This window comes from Talpa occidentalis, unplaced genomic scaffold (assembly GCF_014898055.3).
Source record: "Talpa occidentalis isolate TD23 unplaced genomic scaffold, MPIMG_talOcc4v2.1 talOcc4.11, whole genome shotgun sequence".
NCBI lineage: Eukaryota > Metazoa > Chordata > Mammalia > Eulipotyphla > Talpidae > Talpa > Talpa occidentalis.
In genome coordinates, this window is record NW_023601104.1 from 8,394,817 (window position 1) to 8,417,771 (window position 22,955).

The 22,955-nt window shown below is 39.1% G+C and overlaps 2 protein-coding genes across 4 annotated transcripts in view; one reads left to right on the forward strand and one right to left on the reverse strand.

The window, feature by feature from the left end:
• The window catches only part of FAM98B (family with sequence similarity 98 member B), a 64,968-nt gene extending 42,053 nt beyond the window's left edge, over window positions 1–22,915 (forward strand). Inside the window, 6 exon segments of the mRNA XM_037502186.2 lie at window positions 665–745; window positions 1,301–1,417; window positions 7,492–7,659; window positions 9,737–9,854; window positions 9,857–9,943; window positions 9,946–22,915. Of these exon segments, the coding sequence (XP_037358083.1) occupies window positions 665–745; window positions 1,301–1,417; window positions 7,492–7,659; window positions 9,737–9,854; window positions 9,857–9,943; window positions 9,946–10,076 (702 nt within the window). The 3' untranslated portion in view covers window positions 10,077–22,915.
• RASGRP1 (RAS guanyl releasing protein 1) overlaps window positions 13,282–22,955 on the reverse strand; it is a 64,635-nt gene continuing 54,961 nt past the window's right edge. For all 3 annotated transcript variants that reach the window (XM_054700399.1, XM_054700405.1, XM_037502187.2), the window contains exons 15-17: window positions 22,500–22,652; window positions 21,130–21,515; window positions 13,282–15,652 (exon numbers count right to left, since the gene is read on the reverse strand). In XM_054700399.1, the coding sequence (XP_054556374.1) occupies window positions 15,518–15,652; window positions 21,130–21,515; window positions 22,500–22,652 (674 nt within the window). In that variant the 3' untranslated portion in view covers window positions 13,282–15,517. The remainder of the gene's footprint in view (window positions 15,653–21,129; window positions 21,516–22,499; window positions 22,653–22,955) is intronic.

A 22,955-nucleotide genomic window follows, 5' to 3' on the forward strand; every position in this document is an offset into this window, starting at 1 on the left:
AATAAAATTTGTGATATTTACTATAGTTGGAGAATCTACAGAAAGGTGTATTTTAAGAAAGTTTTTAATTTTTCATAATATGTAAAAATTAGATCAGTTAATCTCTGCAGAGGTGGACTTGCTGCACAGCTTATAAAGCGTAAGCTTTGGGACCCCTCATGTGCACAATTTCCAAATAATTCAAGTCAGCGACTTTGGAAATGTAATGGAATGTTTGTGGTGACTCTGGGAGGGCTTGCCCTCTTACTTCTTGCTGAACAATAAAACTAGAATTCTTAAGTTGGAATGTAAACATAATATTTGAGAAAAGAGAAATCAATGTGCTCATCCAAGTTTTAGAATCCCTTTTGAGAATTTACCAGGAAACTTTGAAGAGACTCCTAAATTATTTTACATAAAACATATTCTCATAGTAAAACCTTTTAGTAGCTATTTCTTAAGTTGTCTATATATATTATGTTCTCTGGAAAAGAAGGTATACTTGAGTTAATATAACAAATGCTTCTTTGAGAAAGATTGTCTTCATCATAGTGATATTCTTCTGAATGTTTGAAGGTGTATTTTAATGATTTCTCTTTTTGTTTATTCAGAGCATTTTAAGCAAGAATAGGATGGTTTTAAACTAGAGATTTACATTTTCTCAATTTTGTATATTTGCATTTAGGTGAAGGATATTCTCTCAAAAGTGCAAAAAAGTCATGTGGGAAAACCATTGCTGAAAATTGATTTAAATCTGGAACAGGCGGTAAATCACCTTTTTAATTATTTTCTTGTAATTAAATATTGAATGCAACTTAATTTAATAAATAGACATCTAGATTTTACAGTGTGTAGCATGCACTTATTTTGGGGGAATTAAAATGAATTGATAGTCTATAGAGTAATAATTCTGAGCGTTTCTTCAGATTGCTAATTTTTAAAATACTGGCCAGAAGTATTTAGGGTATTCAATAAGTAGCATAGTTGTGAGCTAAAAAACATAGTAGCTCAAATTCAACAAGATGGGAAGTTACCATTGCTATTATTTTCCTTACTGGTCCAGACTGTTTAGCAAGTTGATGTTTTATGTATGGTAGGTAAACGATCAATTGTAGAATTTATTTAAATTAAACTTTTGAATATCATAAATGCTATATCAAAAACTATTACACATAATTAAATGTAAGGTCTAACAGGTTTAGAAAACAGTCAACTATGGTATCTTTTGTATCAGTAGAAGTGTTGACCACAGTTTTCAAACTTATTTTCTCTGCCAGTGAAAGATTTTAAAGTTGAGGATTTTTGTTTCCAAATTTTTTAGAAGCAGCTAGGAAAAATTAATGATGCTCTTTCCTGTGAATATGAGTGCCGCCGGCGGATGCTGATGAAACGATTAGATGTGACAGTGCAATCTTTTGGCTGGTCTGATAGAGCAAAGGTAAATCTGTTTTCCCACTTGTGTCCTGTAGGTGGTACTGTGTGACAGCTCTTCAGTGCTTGACTTATGTAATTACCCCAGTCTTGAACTTGATCACTACCTTAAGCTCAAGCCCAGACTACATACTGGTCTCATGTAATAATGATCCTGATTTTGTATAAATCCCTATTTGTTAATATCTTAATTTTCTGTGTATTTTACTTTTATTTTAAAGTTATAAATGTGACGTATGTGAGAATATGCATAAAAGGGTCATCATAAGAGACAGTGAGCTAGATATGTGAGCAAGAAAGTAGGATTCAGGGAGATGTATAGCTCGTAGTGATGCCTGAACATTTCTTCTTAAAAGTGTCTTAAGGCTGTAATGTGTGTTCCAGTTGATAAGGGAGTGGAAAGTGTGTGTGCGGGTGGCATACTAATATGAATCTTTTTTTAAAAAAGATTTTACTTATTTTTGCATAGAAGAACTGGGGTGGAGGCCAGAAGTGCAGGGGGGTGAGAGGATTCACCAGAGACAGAGTGGGGAACAGAACAGGCAGATATGTTTAATTACACTGCTAAAGGGAGCAGCAGATGAAACAGGAGAGTTCTGCTGCACCATGTGGGTTAACTCCCTCTCTGGACTGAACTGAGGCCACAGTGAAGCGGTGTCATGATAGCCCTGAGTCGTAATAACCCCTAGGCCATCAGAAGGCCCCGTAAATAAGAATAACTTCAGATAGCTCGCTCTCTCCACTACCATTCTATGCCCATTATTCTCAGACATCATTATTACATTGTTTGGATTAACTTTGGGCAGTTCTACACATGTTATATCAGTTGTGTCAGCATACATCTATTTTTTTTTTTTTAAAGATTTATTTATTTTTATTTATACAAGCACTGGGTACAGTCAGAAGCCCGGGAGGGTGAGAGAATTCACCAGAGCGGAGAGCAGAGCAGGCAGAAGGACCGAAGTACACTGCTGAGGGGAGCAGCGGGCGGCAGGAGAGGTCTGCGCGCCATGTGGGACCCTCCTCCGGTGGCCGGGGAGCAGCCGGGGATTGAACCGGCACTGCATAGGCTGTGGGCAGCTTCGCAACCCAGCGCTCAACCGCTGCGCCACCGGGGAGGCCCAGCATACATCTTTTTTCATCTGGTGCCTGGGCTGACTGGAGCATCTGAGGTGATGTCTCACTTGTCTGAGCTCTGCTATCTGCTCAGCTGCTTCAGTCGTCGTCTTGGCTCTTATGTAATCTGTCACCACATGGTGTCTTGTATTGGTATCCTATGACTGTTCTAACAAATTACTACAAACTTAGTGGCTTAAGTTTACACATTTATTCTCTTACAGCTCTAGAAATGAGAAGTCCTAAAATGAAGGTATCAGCAGGCTTGTATTCCTTCTGAATGCTTCAGGGGAGAATGTTTCCTTGCATTTGTCTTCCAGAAGTCACCTTGCATAACTGGAGGCACTTGGTCTCATCCTCTGTGTAAAACCAATAGCATAGTATCCTTGGTCTCTCTCTTCCATTGTCGGTTGCCTTCTCCTGTCTCTCTCTTATATCAGTCCTCATGATTACACTGGGCCTATCCAGACAATCCAGGATAATCTTTTCATGTCACGATCCATAACTTCATCACATCTGCATGGTTCACAGGTTCCGGGAACTGGGATTTAGACATCATCATCAGTTCAGATCTCATTTTCCTTCTAACTGGATTTTATTTTTCTTGCACACTGTTTCATCATATGCTTCTCCTCTTTTATATATATATATATACTTTTTAAAAATCAGGTGTTTTCTGTATACATTCCTTTCCAGAAATTTGTATTCTCTTATTATAATCTGGGTCACTGGTGTGCCTATTCTTGGCTTCTCCACTGTTTCTTAGATGGCCTCCTCTTTTGTTGTTTATTCTCTTACTATCTGATGTAAACCCACAAACAACTTTCTGATGAAGAAAAATGAGGTGATTTTTTTTCTTAATCCTTGCTTCCTCATAACATGTTTATTGTGGTGTCCTCTTTGATAGTTTAGGTTAATATAAAATTTTAGGTTAAATATTTTTCTGTAAAAATACTAAAGGTGTTGATTGCATCATTGTTTTCTAGCATTCATTGCTGCTACTGAGAAGCCTGATGCCATGCACTTCCCTCTTGGGTGATCTTTTTTTTGTCTCTGTGAGCATCTGGGCTCTTTTGTGTATTCTTGGAGTTTTAAAATTTCCCAGTATGTGTTGATCTGGATGTTTCTTCATTCAGATGCTAAACCCTAGGAGGACCTTTCAGTCTATAGTCGCTTAGCTCTTATGTATTTCTTCCCTTTTGTTTTCTTTCTGAAAATCTTTCTTTGTCAGATATTAGACATCCTGGGTAGATGCACTTAAGTTGCTTTAGGGGAGGAGTGACAGCATCACACCAGGAATTGGAAGAATGGGTTGCTCTATAGTTAAACTGAGTTAACCCCTATTTTCTGTTCCATATTTTGTTTTCTGAGATTTTTGATTCCCTTTTTACCTATATCCATTTTTATCCATTCTCTTTTGGTAGTTTGTGTGTGCCTTTTTGTGACTGTGTTCAGTCTGACCCATCTATTTAGAACTACTACCTCATATTTTGTACATAGTTTCCTTCTAAACATCTGGCAGAAAAATACAGAAAGTTGAGTGATTAGAACAGGGAAACTATTTCAGAGAACATTCTTTTTAGTATAGTAATAGAATAGCTATAAGGCAGAGTTGAGGACTGTCATTCATGTATTTTCTTTCAATAAGCCTTTACTCAGTGCCTTATGTGTGTCAGTAAGGCACAATGTTGTACCTGGTTCTAGATGAGCATCTCAGGACCGTGTGTTATTAGGTCTGGAATATTTTCAGAAGATTTCTGTTGTAATACCTAATCGGCTTCTCAGATAGTCTTTCTCTTCTTCAGTCGTCGGGGACTGACTGTTTTGTGCAAGAAACCAAAATCCTTTAAGAGCTTTGAATTACCAAGAGGTAGATGACATGATTACTGACCTTGAGAATTGGAATAACATTCAGATGTGTGGGAGGTAGCAGTTTTACTGACACCGCCCACTCCATGAAATTTTACTGAGGCTGTGTATATACTGGGTGTCCAGTTTAATCTGATAGAATTTTAATGAGAAAAAGGAATTTAGGAATATAAGTAAAATGGGTAAAGGTAGTATATTAAAAGTGTCTTAACATATTAACTGGACATTGTTACAGGTGGTGGTCTTAAGCTTATAGAGAATTCCAAAAGAAATGAGTTTTGAATGTTTAGAGTGGTATAGACTCTTGGGCTTGTTGACACTTTACTAGCCTTAAACTTGGGGACTTTGAGAAAATATACCTTTAAGAAATATGTTTATTTTATCTAGGTCTTTTTTTCATCTTGTTTTAGGAAAAGGTTGTATTTTTGTCCCTTTTTTCCTTAGTCTGAAAGATATTTTATGTTTTAAGTATCTTACATATTTTTTATTACTCTTCTTGTATTGTTGTAGTCCTCAAGTGTCCCCATAGTTCTCCCACCGCCGTATCACCCTTGAACAATCACCATATTCCCTTGTCTTCCTTGTCCTGTTTTGACCCCCCATCCCTTCCCATCTCTTCTTGTACACCTCGGATCTATGGTCAGCTTGCTAGTTTTGACTTTTTCTTGATTTTGTTTGGTTTCTCTATATGAGTCTGGAGGATATTTAAAATACTTTTTTCTTACGCTATTGATAAGTCACTTCATTTAATCCTTTTGCATTGGTTATGTGTGTGTATGCATTTGTACCCTGAATTTTATTTTCTTAGGGATAAAATTAATGTTTAAACTTATTTCAACTGTCTTGATATTGTTGGATGACTCATCATATACTGTTCCATAGCATTTTAAATCTTGGCAGATTATTTTTTTATATAGATATGTTCTACTGATCAGCATGGAGGTTTTCTTCAATTTTCTTTTTAATGAAATCCTTTGCAGCTCAGTTTTTTTTTTTTTTTAAAGATTTATTTATTTATGCATACAAGAGCTGGGATACAGGCCAGAGATGCAGGGGGATGAGAGGATCCACCAGAGACAGAGTGGGGAACAGAACAGGCAGACTGACTGAAATACACTGATTACTGCTCCTGAGGGGAGCAGCGGGCAAGACAGGAGAGGTCTGCTGCACCATGTGGGTTGTTCCCTGGCTGGCATGGGATCAAACTCGTGCTGCAGAGGCTGCAGATTGCTTTATAGTGTGGTGCTTAACCCCTTGCACCACCCCTTGCAGGGAGGCCCTGCAGCTCAGTTATTATCCGTGTCCTTGATGCATCCAAGCGTGGAATTACTTGATCAAAGAAATGCATGTTTTAATGTTTTTAATACACACTCAGAGATGCCCTTCAGAAAGATTACACGTCTATTTTAGTATAGTTAATCTAGTTTCTCTACTTTTTTCCTAGCATTATGAGCATAACTTTAGTTTGCTTTTTTACTAATGTTGGGATTGTAGTCCCATCTTTCTAAAAGCTCTATTTCAGTACTCTCTTTAAATTAATTTTTAATTTGTGATAGAGGTCACCATTTTGTGTCCAGTTAGGTGGTTTTGGTGTAGTCATTGTATTGTGAAACCGTTACCTCTGTGTAATGTCGTGACATTTGCATCATCCCTGAAAGAATTTTTCTGCCTCTTTGGATTTGCCTATTCTGGACAATTTATATAAATGGAATCATACAATAAATGGCTTTTTGTATCTGGCTTCTTAGCATAATGCTTTCAGGGTTCATCCATGTTTGTCACTTGTAACATTACTTCCTTTCAGTGTCACTTTTATGGGTGCTTTATATTTGATCATACAGAGATATCATAATTTAACTCTTACACGTTTTACCTATATAAACTAACACCACGATTATTACTGTGTATGATTTTTATTAGTAAATTTCAAAGTATATTCTTATGGTGGATTCCTAAAAGGAAATTTACTGGGTCAAAGATGATTCTTAATGTTCTTGATGCATATAGCCAACCTTGTTTTTAAAAATATATATGAATTTGAACTCTAGTCAGTAGTGTAAATTTTATTTTCACTCTAGTGTTTTTGATATTTAGGGTGTTAATCCATTTTATTGCTAACTGATGGTTAAAAAAGACTAAATTGATTTAATTTGTATATTTTTACTGTTGATAAAGTTGAGCCTTTTTATATTAATCATTTGAGTTTCCCCATTTAAGAACATTTTTTAAAAAATGTCTGTTTCTGTCTTGTTTTCCCTTCCCCTTTCTGTTTTCCTTCTGATTGAGCTTTTTATGTATGAAGGGAGTTAGCTAGGTGCCTTCTTTGTTGAACATGTTTTCTCCAGTTGTCTTGACTTTTGCGTTTTGACATGTAGAAATTTTAACCTTTAAAACAGAGTTAACTTTTTTAATTTAAAATAAAACCTCAAACAATAATTTTTATATTTGGAATTCCTTCTGTTATACGCTATACCTTTTTAATTTTACAAATAAACAGCAGTTCATTCCAACATCATTTAAAATATCCCTTTTCTCGCTGACTTTTGTTGCCTCTATTTATTGCGTTTATACACTCATGAGGCTTTGAATTTCATTTACTTATTTTGCGACATCAATCTATTTTTGTTTCTTTTCATTAGATTTAGGTTAGATAAACACTGCTTCTTAAACATCTCTTATCTTGGCGTGAAGTAATTAGTAATTAGTAAGTAGGCAAAATTTGGGATACTTTGTATTTTTGTGAAATTGTTTCAGCTTTCTAAGCTGGAATTTTTTTTCCTTCTGCAAAAGGGGATAGTGGAAACAACTCACTCTAAAAGGATGTTTTCAGGACTGAAGACATAATGACTATTAAGTTATTAATAATAACTTAATTGTGAATGGACTCCTTTCTGTGTGGTTTTTTGAGCTGCTACTGCTTCGTATCTCTAACATCTGTTTATTTTTTCATTCCACAAATTATCATTAGTTATTTATTTTACTTATTTCTATTTCTTATACATTATCTCCTCTAATCTTTCAGAAGATTATGATTGCCATTGCTCTTTCAATTGATATGTTCTTTGGTTTCTTTTTTACCTAATTTTTGTCATTTAGATAAAAACAGATGACATAGCAAGAATTTACCAGCCTAAGCGTTATGCTTTGTCACCCAAGACTACAATTTCTTTGGCCCATTTACTTGCTGCTCGTGAGGATCTCTCTAAGATCATTAGGACAAGTAGCGGCACCACCCGAGAAAAGACAGCCTGCGCTATTAATAAGGTTGGTTTTTCTCTCAGTTCAGTGAAGAATGAATTTATCATATACTCATTTTATATTTTCACATATTTTAATCCCCTTTTTCTTTTACACCTGGTGAGCGCCTAGAAAAGAGTGATGGAGGGGCCTCAGTTCATGGGTTACTATGTTTTATGTGTGCTATGTCATTTGGAGCTCTATATTCATAAAGTAAATTATCTGAATTAGTGGACTTAAGAATTGTTACCAATAACTTCAGCAAGAAATTGTTTGCTGTCTGAGAATGGAGTCACTTTTTGTCACTGAAATTCTATGAGTTGTTTCAGGTACTGACTTATTCTTTACATCCTTGGTAGAAAAGAGCAGAGTCCGTGCTTTCAAATCCTATAAATCTGGGTTCACAGCCTGGGTCTCTTACTAGAGAAATAGCTTTGGGCAGGTTACTGAATCTCTTGGAGCTTCATTCCTGACTCAGAGTACATAGATCCATTTTTCTGACAGTGGTCCTAAAGAAACTCAAAGCATGTGAGTTTTCTTTACCATGGTAGCAACAACAATTATCTAGAATGTTTGTCAGTTCGGCTAGCATATTCCTCTCCATTTAGTTTGTCATGCACTCAAACTATATTACAAAAGAGCAAAATAGTGAATGGAAGAAATTTAGATGTTTTAAATTCCCACTTCTCATTATAATAAGAAATGTGTTTTTGACAGAGGAAACCTTGCCAGAGGGGCGTGGGTTATATTTCAGGTCAGTTTGCTAACTTGCAGAAGTGTTCCTGTCTCACTCCCACGTTAGATGAACTTCCCCTATCTTAAAGTGTTCTGTCTGTCAAATACATTCTTTACTATTTTGATCAGGTTGCAGTCCAGTCTTGTTTAAGAAAAGATTACCCATCTATTTTCTGAATTTACAATGTATAGTCTTAATAATTTGGACAATCTCTTGATCAGTTTTGGGAGCAGCATCCCCATATATATTCACCAAAATAGAGTGCTGGCTGGAGAGATCTATCGAGAATAACAATCAAGAAAAGATTTTTTTGGGGGCGTTTTGGTAATTAGGACATTAGTGATTATTTTAAAAGAATGTTTGACCCTTTCACCCTTGCCGATCAATGGTGATTTGCATTTTTTATCTTTCATGAATGACGTGGTACTGAAACATGGTTCTTATTAGAAAATCAGTGGAAGGAGAACCTAACTGATTCCTAGGCCATTTTGTGGGCGGCAATTAGCGCATTGATTATTTTATCTGGAAATGTCTAGCAGGAAACTATGGGCCTCCCCTTGACTGTGGTGGGTGGGAGATGTCCTCCTCACCACTGTCCTTTGATTTATTTTTCTATTCAAGGGCATATAAAGTAACTATTCTGTAGAAGGTTGGAGACTTCAACACCAAACTCTTCCCTGGTTCATTCTTCAAAGTATTGTTAAGCAGGATAAAGAAAGGATAGCCGGTCTTTTATTTTCTTTATAATATTACAACTAGTATCATCATTGAAAGTTAGTGATCTTCAGTTTCTGGTAAGAAAGGAACAGTTTATTGCAAGTCTTCGTGTGTCTTTGCAATGGGTCCTTGGATTAATAGTCATTCAGTGCTGACTTCACTGCCTCCACATTTTATCATTTATTTCATACTTTGTTGAAATAAAATGTACTTAGAAATACAATCTTTAATTGAATAATCCATTCTCCAATTAGTGGGCAATGGAAAACTAAGAGTTGTTGAATAAATGGGTATGAAGTTAAAAATGAAGGGTGTATATATATTTTGTCTTGAAAATAATTTACTAAAAAAAGTCCTAGTGTGATGCATACTACTTTTGATGTAAAATTCACTGAACAAATTTAGATGAGAAAGTTGTCTTTAAATTTCAGAAATATTCTTCCAGATTAAAAAAATCACATTCTATGAGGAATTTATATGGCATTTATGTTTTCGATATTTATTCATACTGCCGTGTCTGACACTGCCATGTCCTTAAATATTTGGCTTCGGTTTCCGTACTAGAAATAGTAACTTCAGTGTCGGTTGAATCCTTTGTGTCAGTTTAAACTCTTAAAATAGCAGAAACTGAAAAAATATTTCCTCACACAGGTGCTGATGGGACGGGTCCCCGACAGGGGAGGACGCCCGAACGAGATTGAGCCGCCACCCCCCGAAATGCCCCCTTGGCAGAAGAGACAGGACGGCGGTGGACGGGGCGGCTGGGGTGGGGGGGGGGGGGCGGGGGCGGGGGCGGGGGGGGCGGCTGGGGCGGGGGCGGCGGCGGCTGGGGCGGGGGCGGGGGAGCAGGGGGAGGCTGGGGGGCGGTGGGGGCGGGGGGAGAGGAGGCTTTCAAGGCAGGGGCAGCTACGGCGGCAGGGGCGGCCACGGCGGCGGCAGAGGGTACGGGGATCCCTACGGAGGGGGCGGGGGCGGCTACAGGAGGTACTGAAGCTGCGGAGGCGTCAGACCCCCGTCCCGCGGATGCGCTTGACGCCGCCGCCTGGACGTGAGCCCCAGGTTAGCAGCCCCAGGTTAGAGCGCGTCGGGGCGGGCTGCTCTGCGAGGACCTTGTTTTCTACCGCCCTCGCGCCCCCACGCAGCGCGGCCCTTGTCCTGTGTACCCTCAGCATGTTGTCTTTTTAAAAGAGTAAAAATTATTTTTAAAATTGTAAATATTTATTACCATCGAACTTGGGAAATGGAAAGTATTTTACTGTCACGACTGAATTTAGATTGCTGCCTGTATTTTATTCAGGTTTGGGACTCATAAATTACCCCACTTGTAATAGAAAGGATATGGCCTCATTTCATCTGTATTCCTCTGCACTGTGTTTGTGTTTGTTAATTCTGCTTTACAAAATAGGGAGAGAGACTGATAGTTTTGTTCCATAAGTAGTTGTAAGGACATGATTTATCTTTCACAGGAGGCAATTCTCTGGCCAGGTTTCCAGTGAAGTTCCTTTAATGAAAGTCCAGTCTGTGTTTTGCTGTGCATATTTGATTAATTTTCTAATTGGATTTGAAATCTGATTTTGTTTTGACTAACAAAGGAAAGTTAAAGATGATAATTACTCTAAAGGGAGAAAGACTAAATTTTACCTGATGTGAAAAGCAGTCATAGAAGCTTCTCATCATTTGTGCTGTAACTGGGGATCTGCATATAAAAGGCAAACTGAAAACACATACAAATAAGTAAAAGAGGCAGGCTGAACTGTACTAAACGGTATCAGAGAAGTAATTTTCAGTTTCAAAAGATCAGAGGGAGAGGTAATCATCCCTTGGTGATTCTGCTACACAGGAAGATTCGGGAAACATGGTTAGGGAATGTCAGTCAAAGGCTGGGGGAGAGGAGTTCTGAATCGAAATCGTGGCACTGACCCAGGGATGCTAGAAGCTGAAATGACCGTGGCCTCAAGGACTGACTTGTCCTCATCTGTTAAATGAGGAATGTGACACTTGTCCCCGACTCGGGTGGTTTCATAAAGACCCAAATACTACTGCCATTTGTTGAGAATTTAGAGGATGTGTGTGAATGGTTAAAGGGGTACAATAAATGCATTTTTTGCTTAGTATAGATGATTAAGAGATAGCCACACGATTGTTCAGTGCCACTGTAAAATCTGTGCCCCATTGTAGCCTCCTGATCAGTACTTTCGCAATAACCACTTTTTGTGATCAAATCAACTTGGCATAATAGAAAGCTGAGTATTGGTAGACAAATGGTATTTGATACTTGGCAGTTTTAACAGTAAATGGAGGTGAAATCTAAAATGTTAAAAATATTCAAAGTAAACGTTGTGTGTACTGTAGTCTTGGCCATGTATTTTTCCAGCTAGCCCTTCAAAGAAAACTGTTTAGGATAGGAAAACATGTTTTCAGTTATTTGTAAACTTAGATTTTTAAAAACGTGTTTATATTTAATGAAGATACTTAATTTCATTTGTGATACTTGAAGGAAATGGCTTTCCATAATTAAGGAAACACTTTTGTGAGTAGCTATGAATTCTGGAAAATAAATACTTTTTAAAAAATATACAAGGCCACAGGAGTAAAATATTTCAAAAGAGCTAATAGTTAAAACAATGTTCATTTAAAACCCTTACCTTTCTGCTTCATTTCTTTTGAGAGGACTTTAGTTGCTTATATAAAAGGGAAATTTACAACTGCTTTCAACCTTTGTCACTAAAGTCTATGACATATAATGACAGACATTAATTTTTGTAAGATTGCTTTGTATCTTCATAGGGGTGCTGTTCGGTTATCTGTTGCACTCACTGCAAAGCTTAACCACATACAGTGCTTGTTCTTGGAATCATGTTGGAGCTGGAACCACTCCTGTCTGCACATTCCTGTCAACAGCACTTGAATGGAAAGCTAAGTGTTCTAGACTCTGATATTTTAGTGTTCTCTATAAGGTATGATTATGATGATAATTTTTATTCAGTAAAATTTGTTTTGTAGAAGAGCGAGTGTGCTGAGCAGTATCTAGACTAGCAGTCGGGCAGTTTGGGACCTTCATGTGGTAATGTTTTGTAATTCAAATGCAATATAAATGTGGAGTATAATGACTGGCACATGACTGGTTTCTAAAATCTAACACCCTCTTTTTTTGCCTGGTTCTCAATTTCAATTTTGCTTGCACTTTGTTTTCTCTCACCTTTTTTCTTCTCTTTGTCTTGGTTTTGGCCTTTGCTATTTAATAGCACCAATTAGACTTGAACTTACTAGGATTAAAGAAGTAACTGACCACTTATCTGGATCTTATAAAGACTCTTTGTCTTGTCCATACACAATCACCAAATTTTTACACATAGGCTCTCAGCAAAAGAAGGGCTCAGGTGCTTTCTTTGCACCTATACCCTTGTGTTCTGCAAATCAGGGAAACCTTGCCTCACTAAACAGGAAGACGTTGAAAATCAAATTGTAATTACGTATTTGTGTCAAAAGGAGGTAAGATAACCTAAAAAAGCTGAAACTAGCGAATGTTTTGAGCAATGACACCACCTATCTGTTGTAAGGAGCAGAGAGTAGAAATATTTGGGATGCGAATTGGGGGCAGAGTAGAGGGAGGCCGTTTGACAACCTGGCCTTGCAGGATAGCATTAGTGTGACTTCGTTATTTTGTCTGAAGTACTATGAATTGCTAAAATGAGAAATATACTTGCATCCAAATGTACCAGAATGCATTCCCCACTGGAATTTGAGTGATTGAAATGCCTCTCCCCAGCCCTGCATTCATTTGGTTAAACAAAGATTAGCTGGGGATGAAGACAATATTGTAGCTGAATTGTACATAATTATGAGCACAAATTAACTTCTCTGGATGAGTCTGTACACTGGCTTAAATCATCTACAATTTGATACACACATTCAAAGTTTCTATTAAAACTGTGGAATTAAAGACTAAACCTGCAGTGAAATAATCCTTCAGAGTTGTCCAAAGTATTCATCGGTTTAATATTTAGGGATCACTGTAAGTCATGGGGTTAAGTTGGATATTTCTGTGTTGTTCATGTTAAAAGAATTAGAAAAAATTTTATTGGCTCATTAGTTGCTTTGTTTTCCCTTCCAGGAAAAGTCTGTTTTGTTAATAGACTGGGGCATGATCTCAGCTGTAGATTATAGTAAAAATTCACATGAAGCTTCTACATATACTTGAACTAGAATAAGCACAAGACATTTATGTTGTAGGGATCCTAATGTCTTTTATGATATAAATATTGCACAAGGAAAACTTACATGGGATATAAAAAAATCTTTACAATCTGTACATGTTTTTTTCCTTATTTTTTTACATGAGATACCAAGACACAAATTCATAAACAGGAAAAGGCAAGTCAGTTACCAAAGAAAGTAAGAAGTGCTGTTTACAAGACATTTATCTGCCTCATTTTGGCAGATAAATGAATGCCCGAACTTATTTCAAGTTAGTAGAAGACACAAAAGTTTGTATCGGAGGTTTTGAAAAACCAAAACATTTATTCCAGATTATTTCTGTGGGCTCCAGTAACTCTGTGTAGCTCAGTGCATAACTACTAATTTACACACTAATATTAATTGATCCTTGTCAGATGTGAAATCTTATGCATTTCAGTGATAAATTCTGAAATGTTTGAGACCCTCGCTGTGTTGATTTGGCTGACATTTCCAGTTCCTACAGATTATAGATAATTTACACAGAAAATAAACTAACGTGGCATCTGTATTTTGGATGGAGGGTGAGAGGAAAAAAATCATGGTGCATGATACTGTTCAAAGTTGGTTCCATGTAAGGTAAATAGTAAAGTGCTTTAAGTTTACATACCAGGTGGTGTACAACAGCAGCCCTGCTCTGGGTATTTGAGTTTGAATTTGAGAAAATTTGTGTGTAAAATGGTTGTTTAAAAGTACTAACTGGAAGCTAAATGTCACAAAAATCGAGTACAAGGAGCTATGCAAATGGAAACTTGCCTTTGATCAAAGAAATGTCTTAAATTATGTGAGTCTCCCAAGGGAGCTACACTGTACATATACTTCATATTCTGGTTAAGAGTTTTGGCCTTCGGTGTGGAACTTGTAGTTGACATTGTATTCTTGACAGTTGTTCAACATCAGTATAAATTTCAAGTCAGCTTGGTACCAGGCTTTCTAAGCATGGCGGGTAAGCCCTCCCCTCCCCTTGCTGCTCTCCTCTCCCCCGCCCCCCCAAAGAAAATGCTCACATGAACATTTTTAAAGCAATAAGAGAATGACAAGAATTTGTGAACAGTTGCCCAGGCAACTGAATGAGTCCATTAATCATTAGCCTTCATTAGAAAATTTCACAGGACACCTACTTGTCATTTTGCTGAACAATAGTTGGAAACAATTTCTTACATCTTTTAACAGACTGATCTTTGTATTTGTGAATTTGTATAAATGACTAAAGTAGTTTAAATCACTTCCACATTTCATGAAGGAGGAAATACAATTCCAAACCACATGCATGATACTGTATATATACACTGTACACATATGTATACTGTGAGCTGTGACCCTTAAGCCTTTGATGCAGTTTATTTCTAGATAGTATTTATAGTGAAAATAAGCACAAGTTCAGTTCAAAGAATATTCTTCAGTTTCTGAAATAAAGGTGGAACATGAAGAATTACACTCTACTTTTTTTTAAAGCCATAAGTGTCTAATTCTGTCCATTGTAGATTATAGAATAAACACCTTGTTTGTGTTATTTTAGCTAACAGCCAGGTTTGCAAGTACTTCATTTGGTTACTTACTAAGACTGTGAGACTAAAACAATGAAGTGACTTGGAATTCAATGTCACGTTGCTTTAACATGCTTCTAAAGAAATTGTGGCTTCATGTCAGTAGTTCCTGTGCAGGACGACTCATGGGAGTGTGTGTGTAGTGAGAAGGGAAGGGAAATAGGCTAATGGATTACATCTGAGGTAGTACAGTAGGAAACAGATTCCTAAAATCTGATGATGGGATGTAGAAGTAAATCTTTTTGGAATGCAGGTAATTTTCTACTACAAGCAACCTTTGAGTAAAAGTAAGTTAATATTCAGTTCACAGAAAACCTAGGGGTAAAAGGAAACTCATTTTCTGGGGACTAGTTCAAAGGAGACAGTAGCCAGGCAGGCTACATAGGAGAAGCTGGCTTACACTTCTGCACACTTTTGGTATGAGTCCCAGGGAATAAAGTTTGTGTTACAAATGCAATTCATCAGCTTCTGCCTGTTGAGTTAACCAGACTGGTAAACAATACTGCACAGTCAGAATCTTAGGTTAAAAAAAAGAGGAACTGGCTTTTCTGTAAGTACCCTTTGAAAAGCCTGTCAGTGTAATGTTCCCCTAATAAGCCTAAGAAATGTGAACTTTGTTGTGATCAGCTGTGTTCCTTGAGTTTCTGGGCTAAGAACAGTCACCCTGCTCCATCTGAGCCAAGACATGATTGCTTCTAGCAAGTTGGAGGGTTTCTATTTTCTCCTGTGCATACTTCAGCTGTGTCTTCAGGGCATCATTATCTGCTTTCAGAGTATTTATTTCCTAAAGAGACGAGAAAGACAGGTTAATAAAGCAGCAAAGGCTAGCAAATCAGTATTGGGAGTAATGCATATGTGATTGGCATTCTCCTAGTCACTATTACTAAAAATTAGGAACTATAACCATGAATTATTTTTTCCTGAAGAGAAATATCAAATGAGTATGGTCAAATATCAAATGAGCATGGTCAAACAGCAGTTTTTGTTATATTAAAGATGGGAATGGCTAGCATTTGGAGTAAAGCTGTCTGAGACAATAGGTTGATAATGACAAAACCTTTGGATGATGTGCAACAGGAATCCTAAACTTAGCAGATACAGTCTTTGATGAGTTCTTAAGTACAGCAGCAGCGGATCAGAATTCTGTAATGAGACAGTATAGTCCACCCAAGTCATTAAGTCACTCCTCTTCCCCGTTCATTGAAAACTAATAGACTCTTGATGTAGGTGGGAATTTTAATCTGCTCTCTGCACTGGGAGTTTTTTACCTAATTTACCATGATCTAAGGAGATGCAGCAGCTAATTTCCAGTTTTGTCTTTCAGTCAAATATTTTATATTGCATTGATTACTCCAAAAGAATAGATGGGCCATTTCTGGGTAATTTGGGGGTACCTTAAGTTTTTCAACCTAAATGATCCAGGTAGCTGTTTACTAGCTACTGTAAAATATTGAGTATTTGCTGTATGTCAGGTACTGTGTTACACAGTAACAGTATTTTAACTGAGAAATAGTCCACACATTACTGGTATATCTCAATTTCACAGAAGCAAAAAATGTTGCCATACAGTATTAGACTGGGGATTTGAACACCGGTATATGTGACCCTAAAAGTGTTTACTTTTTCTTCTGTGCTGATTTAGTGGTTTATGCATTTAAAATATTTAATATTAATATTATAAAGCATTTACAACATTAATATAGTTTTTGAAGTATAACTGACCTCAGCAGTAGTTGCAGGTGTACAACCTAGTGATGTGACACGTGTACACACTGAAATGACCACCCTATGTCTATTTACACTCACACTTAAATTTCCAATGCAGTGCTAATGACTAGTTCTCATCCTGTAATGACATCCCTGTGATGTCCTACTTTTTAACTGGAAGTTTGTGCCTCTTGATCCCCTTCACACCAGTATGTGATTTCTGTATTACTTACTTCACTTAGTATAACACCCTCCAGGTCTTTCATATGCTACAGATGTCAAGAACGTGATACTTGCTGTGACTGACTGAGTAGTGTTCCATTTCATATACACTGATGTGCTGCGATGCCGTTTACAACAGTGGAATGACTCTAGATGGTGGTCCTTAAATAACCTATGTGTGTAATAGGCTGTACTAGCTAAGTTTGCAGAAATGCACTTTATACCTTTCTACAATGACAGAATTTCCTAGTGACCATTCCTTAGAATGTGTCCCTGTGGTTGTGAGATCATGACTAGACACCACATATTTATCCATCGATGGCTACACGGTTTCCGTATCTAGGTTACCCTCCAAAATATGGGTGGCCACTGCGGGGAATATTGGGTGCACATAGTTTTTTAATTAGTGGTTTCTTTTGCTTCAGGTAATATAGAGGAGTAGAACTACTGGATCATATGATAGTTTTAATTTTTTTTTTTTTTTTGAAGAAAATGACATTGTTTTGAACGACATATTGAAGCCATATAGTGGCTTCACCAATTTACATTTTCACTAAGTGTGTAAGGGTTCTCTTTTCACCGTTACCAGCACACACTTCGCATCTTTTTGATAACCATTTTGATGGGTGAGGTGGTGTCTCACTGTGGTTTGTAGATTATCTTTTCTCATTCAGTAGGTTGGCTTTTCATTTTGATTTCCTTTGCTATCCAGTGCTTTCTGGTTTCGTGTAGGCCTGTTGCTGTTTCCCTTGTGCTCTTGGAGTCATAGCCAGAGAAAAACAAGGACCACTGTCCTTGGTCCTTGTCAAAGGACTGTCAAAGGACTTACTGCCCATGTGTTCTTAACAGATTTTTATGATTTCAGGTCTTACATTAAAGTCTTTATTTCATTTTAATTTTTGTGTGTGGTGTAAATAGTGGTCCAGGTTTGTGTTTGTGTGTGTGTGTGCTTTTTCCGTTGGTATGTGGCTGTCCAGTTCCCAACAGTGTTTACTGAAGGGACTGTCCTTTGTTGCATATTCTTGTCTTTGTCATGTATGTATGGGTTTATTTCTAGCCTCTATTCTGGTCCATTGATGTGGTTTTATTTATGCCATTTCCATACTGCTTTGATTACTGTAGCTTTAATAGTTTGAAACCTCAATGTTGGTTGCTGTCGAATCCCACTAGTGTGTTTTTCCGTTACTCTGTTTTTCAGCTTTTGGAGCTTTCTTACATTTCCCTCTTTGTGGAAATTGCTAACACTGACAATGGCCTTAGCAGTCCTTGTTTTTCTTTGGATATGACTCCAAGAGCACAAGGGAAACACAGCAACAGGCCTACACCAAACCATGCATCTCCTGAGTTTAGTGAGCATCTTTATGACTATAACTTTAAAATCTTGGTCATATTTTGCTGGTCTTGTTTATTCAGAACATAATCCTCTGTGTCTGTCCTTTGCTTGGCCTCTCTTTCTCAGAATTAAACTGCTAGCTGAGTCTTAAACTGGCCTTGTACAAGAGATGAACCTTATCTTTCAACATTACCCTAGCTTTTGATCATCTCTCGAACCTTTGTGATTGTCTAAGGAGTCAGATTTTTTTTCTTGATCCTGGTTGTTGCAGATGCCAAGAACTGTTTTAGATCTGTAGGGCCTAGAAAGAGAATCGTGAGTCCTTCTGCTCCCACAACAGGCAGATGTTCCTCCTCAGCCAGCTCTGGCAGGCAGTGTGGTTCACCCTCAGGTACTACCCACGTTTAGAGCAGTACTTTCTAACATGGTGTCTGCTGGCATCTCCACAGTCATTTTCCAGTTTCCTACCCACTCTGGCTGATGCTTTAAGATCATCAAATGAATCTAGGCATGTCTCAAACTGCTGGTCATGGTTGAAATGAGCTAGTTCTTGAGTTCTTTAGAATTGGAACCTATTCCCTACGGCTCTATAGGTCCCTTTCACAAAAGGTCTGTTTTCAAAAGCTGTACTTCTTGCCGCTAGTTTCTCCAGTATAGGTCTCAAGGGTTGGGATATTTAATGTGGGTCACAAACCTCTTAGTCCTCTGGGAAAAGCGTCGTATTTGTGGGATCCCGCCAAAATATGGGTGGCCACGCTCATGCTGGAGTTCCGGGCAAGACTGTTTCTCTGCTTCTCCTAGCCTTGTTGTGATCATTGAATCCTTTCACGTGTATGTGCTGTTCAGCTGGTTTTCAGGGGGAACGCCTACATGCTTAGTAGTGGAGTTGTTTGTGAAAGGCAAGTTCCTGCTCTTCAAGACTGATTTGACTAGTTACTATGAATGGAACCAGTGAATTACATATAAACAAGTGATTGTAAGGATTTTATTCAGTGGGCAAGTGGGGCTCAAATAGTGCTTTCAGACAGTTCTGCCCCTTTGGGAGCCACTGATAAGGATGAATGTAAAGAGAGGCAACTGGGAGGTGAGAGGGTTTACCGGCCCACTTGGTGTCACACAGGGTAGGAGTTTTTTCGGACCTAGCTCATCTGAAATCAAGCACCCACATTCTTTTAGCAGGCGGCCATTGTTACCAATGTGTTGTTTCTTTCCCTAGGCTTATGAAATGTTAAGATCTGAAGCAAAATGTAAAGGATGTGGAATCCTAATCCTAAATTTTACGGAGGATTAAATAGGTTAGTTTTACAGCCAACATATATCTAGGCCTGCAAACAGAAATCTTTGTCCCCAAGACCAAAGTCAAGTACACTTTTCAATGTTTCCCTCTTTGCTGTTAAAAATTCCATTCAGTATTTTCTTCACCTTAAAGAGAAGGCTTCTGCAAAACCCACACTTTAGCTACCTTCTGATTGATTTGACTCTCAAAGCATGTCTGAAAAATACTCTAAGCAAGACAGTACCTTTAATCCAGAAAATTTGTTTCTGTTCCTAATGTTGTATTCTTTGTTCCACAGATCACAGCAAGAGTTAATTCAACTCTTGAGAGTGTGACAGGGAAGGAGGTATAATATTCAGGACAACACAGGAAATCCTACACCCCTCTGGGACTGACTGACTTTAATATAAAGTACAATAACATAATATTTATAATATAATATTTCAGGGATTCTAGCTAGGTGGGTTGTGATTTTATGTCTATTAGTAGGTACTCAAAAACTTTCCTTTTCTCCAAAACTTTAAGGGCAGCACACAGGCAAACCCCCATTTAATAAAGAAAGAGAACTATAATGTCGGGATGAATGTATTCTTGATTCTCTTTTTTGTTAAAGATTTATGCATTCAAGAGCTGAGGTGCAGGCCAGAGGTGTGGGGGTTGAGAGGATTCACCAGAGACAGAGTGGGGAGCAGAACAGGCAGACTGACTGAAATACACTGCTGAGGGGAGCCATAGGCGAGACAGGAGAGGTCTGCTGCACCTTGTGGGTAGCTCCCTGCCCGGGGATCGAACTCGTGCTATATTGGCTGCAGATAGATAGCTTCATAGTGCTGTGACTTAACTCCTTGTACCTCCAGGGAGGCCCTCTTCTCTTTCTCTAGAAGGACTGAAGTTACCTATCAGCAGTAAGAAATTCTCTCACAAGTCATCTAAGCCAGACCTTGAGAGTTTTTGTCCTCTAGACAAAAATGTAATACCTTAGTAATGGACTCTGCAGAATTGTTTCTGGCTAACTGCCTGATGTCCCCAGCTGTCCCCTCTCCTACTCTGTTTTTCTCTTTTATTTAAACCTCATTATTTCTTTCTTCAATTTGATAACTATTCTCAAACTCCTGTTTTCTTTTGTGGCTAAACTGTCTTTTCTGTCCCTCCATGAGGTGCCTGTATGTAAGACACTGTGAGCCTAACAAAAAAACCAAAAAGCAGCTCCTGGTACTACAGTGATTACCATTTTATAGAGTCTATACCTGATGTGTTTGCCCTTAATCCTATCAAGAGGGAGGCTGGACTATGGTGAGCTCTACTTTTTTTCCTTTTTGTAGCACACTGATCATCTACCTTTTAGGAAGAGGCCTAGTCAACCATGACGGTGTCAAAACAGCCCTGAAGAGAGGTTGACGGGTCCTCTAGAGGGGAAGATGTAGGTAAGGCCATTTAATGTTCTACCTAGCAAAAGGGTGTGGTGTGGAGTCAGCATCGTGAAGCTGAGGGATCGAAACTGGTGTTTCTCAAGGCATCCAGTGAACAGCACGGGGGCGTGAACTGGCACCTCTTTGGCACTAGGGAGTGTGGTTCAGCCTGTTGCACTCAAGGGCTATGAGCCAGGGTCCCCACCCTGGTTTCTTTGGGCAAATGCCAGAATCTTTTTATCCTCCATGTTCATGCTCTTCCTTCATTTAGCCTCACTTCTCTTAGAGCCTGAATAAAAGGAAAAGGTAGGTACCTGTTCCAAGTCGTGGTACGTGGGCAGTCTGAGGTGACGGAGGTCCTCCTTTGCTTTTATGAGCGATTCTTTATTCTCCCATTTGACAAAAGCCCGCTTTCTTACCAAGAGTGGGCTGGGGCACGGAGACGTGGGGCTGGGGAGCACATAGAGAGTATCCTGGGCTGTCTTCCTGGGGGATGACAGCACAAAGGGGCCCGGAGGACCCTCACTGCCGAGCCAAGATGGTGATTCAGTCTGGGTGGCCTTGTGGACGACAGTTCTCTTCAGCCGCACAGAAATCTTCTGCGAGGACACTCCCATGAGCATGATGGTCCGATCCTTACTTTCCTCAGTATGTTCCGCAGCCTCCCCATTATGGAATGTGAAAGGTCCTTCTTCAGGGGCTGGAGGGAGATACAGGACATGTTACTACTTAGCGCTGAAAAGCATCATCCAAAATTGACTCCGTAGTTTCAGATGAGACCTTCCTTGTTACAGGAGTGCCCTGGGTCCACAATGGATTCATTTCGCAGGTATCCAGTGCAGGGGAGTTAGGGGACTTTTTGTAACCAAGACACTGGGTTGGTATGGGCAGAAGGCTTTCTGGACAACACCAGTGTCTCTCTTCCACCTTTTCTGTCAGTTCTATATTTACCAGTCCAAATTATGAACACCAACACTTCTGTGAGGCAGAAATGCTAAAGAAACTTAGAAGTGTCTCCTCCTCAAATGGAAACAAGCAAGCAAATAAAAAGAGAGCCCTTAAAATTGCAGAAGTGATTCTAAAAGCCAGGAGGTGTAAGTTTTTAAGAAAGGAAAAGTGGATAAACAGGTACAATGAGATTGAGAAGGATAATGGGCTAAGGAAAAAAATTCACTGGAAATTTTGAATTGACAAGCAGGTTCCATTGGAGAGAACATTACAAAATAGAAGCAATTTGAATGGGTGACAAGTGTCCCCACTACAGGCACCGCTTAGGACACGGTCACCCTCCAGCTGTGCATGTGCTGCCCACTGTCTGCCCACATTTACCCTGCCCATGAGTGTCCTTCCTGAGGCAGTGTTTGAAGGCCTTCTCTGATGTGGGTGGGGTCGGGCAGGGAGGAGATGACTGGAGAAGTGAAAGTCGAGCTACAGCCCCTGTCTACCATGTTTGTTTGGGAGTTGGTATGGGCAGCCACTTGCCCCCATGAAGACGTGCATTGCATGTGATGGAACTGTTACTGCTGGCGATGAGTAACTCTTAAAACACAGGGGGCCTGATGCACAGGGCATGCCCTTGACACTAGTATTTGTGGTGGTTTCCGTGAAGAGTGGGAAGGACGGAGATAATCACCCACCCCCGTATTTTATCACCTCTCTCCCGGGAGGATGTTTCCAGTCTTACCGTGGAGCAGGTCTTTGGCACCCAGTGAGCAAAGGCTGGATGCTGGTCCCACAGAGGTGCTGTTCTCTGTGGAGGCTGCTGGGTTCTTGGCTCGCTTCTTGCACTCAAACACAACCAGGTCTTTACATTGTTTGTGGCAGTTCATCCCGCAGTCTGTGGAGAAGACACCTTGCTCAGGAATTATTTCTCCAGTCACAACCTCACTCATGCAGCGATCTCTTGTCACCCATTGCCTCTCCTAGTGTCTGGAACGGGGACACCTAACATTCCTCAGGAACTCAAGTTTTTCTCACTTGCTCAGCTCTGGACCTCACAGTCCTGGACTCCTCCTGTGAGCTTGGAGGGAGGAGGTGCTGTCCTTGGGATGCTGCACAAGCTGCCTGCTCTGAGGACACGCGCTGGAGGGTCCCAGCTGTCAGGTCTTCCCTTCCCTTCCGGGAAGTGTAAGTTCTCTCG